The sequence below is a fragment of the Lucilia cuprina genome, chromosome 5, assembly GCF_022045245.1.
Source record: "Lucilia cuprina isolate Lc7/37 chromosome 5, ASM2204524v1, whole genome shotgun sequence".
Classification (NCBI taxonomy): domain Eukaryota; kingdom Metazoa; phylum Arthropoda; class Insecta; order Diptera; family Calliphoridae; genus Lucilia; species Lucilia cuprina.
Window position 1 is genome coordinate 54,100,421 of NC_060953.1, and position 3,852 is coordinate 54,104,272.

The following is a 3,852-nucleotide window of genomic DNA, read 5'->3' on the forward strand; positions in this document are numbered from 1 at the left end:
TCTTTTTATAGAAAATTTTCGAGAAATTTCTCTTTTTATAGAAAATTTTCGAGAAAATTCTCTTTTTATAGAAAATTTTCGGAAATTTCTCTTTTTATAGAAAATTTTCGGAAATTTCTCTTTTTATAGAAAATTTTCGGAAATTTCTCTTTTTATAAAAAATTTTCGAAAAATGTTTTCTTATTGCAGAAAAATTTTCTTTTTATAGGAAATTTTCGGAAAAATACACTTTTTATAGAAAATTCTTTTTTAATTTTAATATTTCCGAAAAATTTTCTTTTTATAGAAATATTTTCGAACAATTCCCTTTTTATAGAAAATTTTAGGCAAGGTGCTCCTTTCAAAGAAAATGTTCATAAAATGAATCTTTAAATAGAAATTTTTTCGTGAAATTCTTCTTTAGAAAATTTTCAAAAACTTTTTTTTTACAAAAATTTCGAAAAAAAAATCTAATTTTTTAGAAAATTTTCGGTATTTTAGAATATATTCGAATCTCTTTTTATAGAAAGTTTTCGGAAAATTTGTCTTTTTATAGAAAGTTTTCTGGAAATTTCTCCTTTTTATAAAAAAAATTTCAAAATTTTTTCTTTTTATAGAAAAATTTTGAACATTTTCTTTTTGTTTTAGAAAAATTTCGCAAAACTTCACTTCTTAAAGTAGAAAACTTTCCAAAAAATTACTCTTTTGATAGAAATTTTTTAAAAATATATTATTTATGAAAATTTTTCGAAAAAAATTTTCTGATACAAATGTTTGAAAAATGTTTCTTTTTTTTAGAAAATGATTTAAAAATTTCAAAATTTATAGACATTTTCAAGAAAATAAATAATAAAAGAAGTTTTATAACAATTTTTAGACGAAAAAAACTTTTTTTTTAGAAAAAACTCAATTTTCTATTCATTACAATTTAAAACTCTGTTAAAAACTTAAATTATTTTTTTAAAAATTTTGTTTTTGTATATATTTATTTTATTATTATTCTTATTAATTGCTGTTGATTGATTTCAATTGTGTGTTTTTTCATCTTTGTTTTAGTGTTTGTAAAATTGTTTTTCTTTATTTTTTTTAAATTATTGCATATTTTTTAATTATTTTTTTTTATAAACTAATTAATACACCATTGTTTGTTTTGTTGTTGTTTTTTATTATTATTATTATTTTATATATATAGTTTTATAAACCTGGTTTTAATTCTGGGGTATAATAGATACTTTTTTTATTTACTTTTACTCAAAACTTATTAATTGTTTTTCAACATAATGAGCTTTTTAATAATTTGAATGCTTTGTTATTTTTTCACTTTCATTTTGAATATATTGCAAAATCGAATATATTTTTTTTTGTTTTTATTTTTCATGTTAAATAGAATATGTTTTCATATGTTTTTGCTTTTCATTTCAAGTTAATATGAATATAAATTGTTTGTTTTTATTACTGATTTTTCATCAATCTTAAACTAAGCAAGTTTTTTTTTAATTTCTAAAAAAAATTATAATAATAATAATTGATATAAAATAATTAAATGATTTGAAATTCTCAAAAATCATTATCATCAAATTGCGTTTTTGTTTTTCTCGTTTATATATGCAGGGGTAAAAAAATAATGAAAAAGAAATAATTTAATATTTTTTTGTTATAAAAAAAAAAACAAAATTTTCTGTCTCTCCTTTAGTATGCCTCTCGATCCATAGATAACTGTAGCAGTAATTTTTTTTTAATTAATTATTTTAAGTGGGAGACTTTTTTTCAAAATTTTCAAAACCATTTGTTTTTCTTTTCAAATAGCAAGAATTTAATTTAATTTAATTACTGCTTCTCTCTTTGTTGTTGTGAAATTACTGTTATTGTTGTTGTTTCTTCATAGTTTGATCTATGGACCATATTTGTTACCAGTTCGCCATACCCGGTTTATTGAGAGTCATGAAGTAGATTTGACACGATGAAGCACCTTTGGCACTGCTGAAGAATACCTTGTCATTTCGTTCGCATAAAAATTTCAAACGTTGTGCTTTTTTATGCATAAATACACCATCCAAATGGCCTGTCTCAACAGAACGGATCTGTAATGTTAAATAAAACAAATAAGGAAAATATTAAAAAAGAGTTTAAACATAAAATGTTAAAATTATCATTTACCTCAATTGCTTTATTGCCCCAGCCCATAATTTGTCCAGTTCCTATATAAGCTACTGATGTAGGCATTTCACCCCACTAAAGCAAAAAGGAAAACAATAACATTAGTAAATTTTTAAAAAATTATTTTTTAAAAATTTTTCACCTGTAGCACTATATTTTTCGATACACGTCCCACTGTATTGACATAAACACCTTCGTTGTCATAGCATAATAATAACTGCATACCATTTGAATTTGGAAGAGCCACAATACAATGAGGAATGATTGCACCCTGAGTCTGTATTTATTTTTAAATTAAATTGTAATAAAATTTTAATTTAATTAAATAATATTTCAAGTGTTTTGCTTTTTTTTTATTGAAAATACTTACATGCTTAGGAAGATAAATATCGTATACTTCAGCTGAATCTAAATCGACGGCATGGAAACCTTCAGCAGAGCCATAAATGACCTTCAGTCTAGATTGATCTTCAATGGTTAGATCAACTAACAGAGGACGATGTTCTAATTCACCGAAATTCTAAAAAGAGAGAGAAAAAGATAAAAAAAATCAAAATTTATAAAATGAGATGTTTTCCAAAAATGTAATTTTTCAAAAAAATTTCTATAAAATGAGAATTTTTCCGAAAAATTTCTATAAAAAGAGAGTTTTTCCGAAAAATTTCTATAAAAAAGAGAATTTTTCCGAAAAATTTCTATAAAAAGAGAATTTTTCCGAAAAATTTCTATAAAAAGAGAATTTTTCCGAAAATTTTCTATAAAAAGAGAATTTTTCCGAAAATTTTCTATAAAAAGATAATTTTTCCGAAAATTTTCTATAAAAACGAGAATTTTTCCGAAAATTTTCTATAAAAACGAGAATTTTTTCGAAAATTTTCTATAAAAAAGAGTATTTTCTATAAAAAAGAGAATTTTTTCGAAACTTTTCTATAAAAAAGAAAATTTTTCCGAAAATTTTCTATAAAAAGAGAATTTCTCCGAAAATTCTCTATAAAAATAATTTTTTTTTCGAAAATTCTCTATAAAAGAATTTTTTTTGAAAATTCTCTATAAAAAGAGAATTTTTCAGAAAATTTTCTATAAAAAGAGAATTTTTCCGAAAATTCTCAATTAAAAGAGAATTTTACCGAAAGTTCTCTATAAAAAGAGAATTTTTCCGAAAAATCTCTAAAAAAAGAGAATCTTTTCGAAAACTTTCAATTAAAAGAGAATTTTACCGAAAATTCTTTATCAAAAGAGAATTTTTCCGAAAGTTCTCTATAAAAACAGTATTTTTCCGAAAGTTCTCTGTAAAAACAGAATTTTTCCAAAAGTTCTTTATAAAAACAGAACTTTTCCAAAAATTCTCTATAAAAAGAGAAATTTTCCGAAAATTCTCTATAAAAAGAGAATTTTTCCGAAAATTCTCTTCTCAGAATTTTTCCAAAAATTCTATAAAAAAAGAATTTTTCAGAAAATTCTCTTAAAAAGATAAATTTTCGAAAAATTTTCTATAAAAATTCGAAAATTTTCTATAAAAATATAAATTTTTCTATAAAAATAGAATTTTACGAAAATTTTCTATAAAAGTGGAATTCTTCTAAAATTTTCTATAAAAATTCCGATATATTTCCGAAAATTTTCTATAAAAATAGAATTTTCCGAAAATTTTCTATAAAAATAGAATTTTCCGAAAATTTTCTATAAAAATAGAATTTTCCGAAAATTTTCTATAAA

The 3,852-nt window shown here is 21.4% G+C and overlaps 1 protein-coding gene across 1 annotated transcript; it reads right to left on the minus strand.

Annotated features, from left to right (window-relative positions):
• Positions 1-1,847: 1,847 nt before the first annotated feature.
• On the minus strand, positions 1,848-2,680 carry LOC124420121 (serine/threonine-protein kinase mig-15-like). The gene is made up of 4 exons (XM_046952099.1): positions 2,507-2,680; positions 2,279-2,413; positions 2,137-2,211; positions 1,848-2,060 (listed from the first exon to the last, which is right to left on the minus strand). The coding sequence occupies exons 2-4, from the start codon at positions 2,357-2,359 to the stop codon at positions 1,887-1,889; spliced, it is 330 nt and encodes a 109-aa protein (XP_046808055.1). The 5' UTR covers positions 2,360-2,413; positions 2,507-2,680; the 3' UTR covers positions 1,848-1,886.
• Between the last annotated feature and the right edge of the window lie 1,172 nt (positions 2,681-3,852).

Excerpts from the sequence above, each read along its gene's own strand:
- LOC124420121 (XM_046952099.1), bottom strand. The coding sequence starts at position 2,359 with ATGCAGTTATTATTATGCTATGACAACGAAGGTGTTTATGTCAATACA. Across the intron at positions 2,212-2,278 it reads CGAAAAATATAGTGCTACAG|TGGGGTGAAATGCCTACATC; the intron begins GTGAAAAATTTT and ends TTTTTGCTTTAG. Across the intron at positions 2,061-2,136 it reads GGGGCAATAAAGCAATTGAG|ATCCGTTCTGTTGAGACAGG; the intron begins GTAAATGATAAT and ends TTAACATTACAG.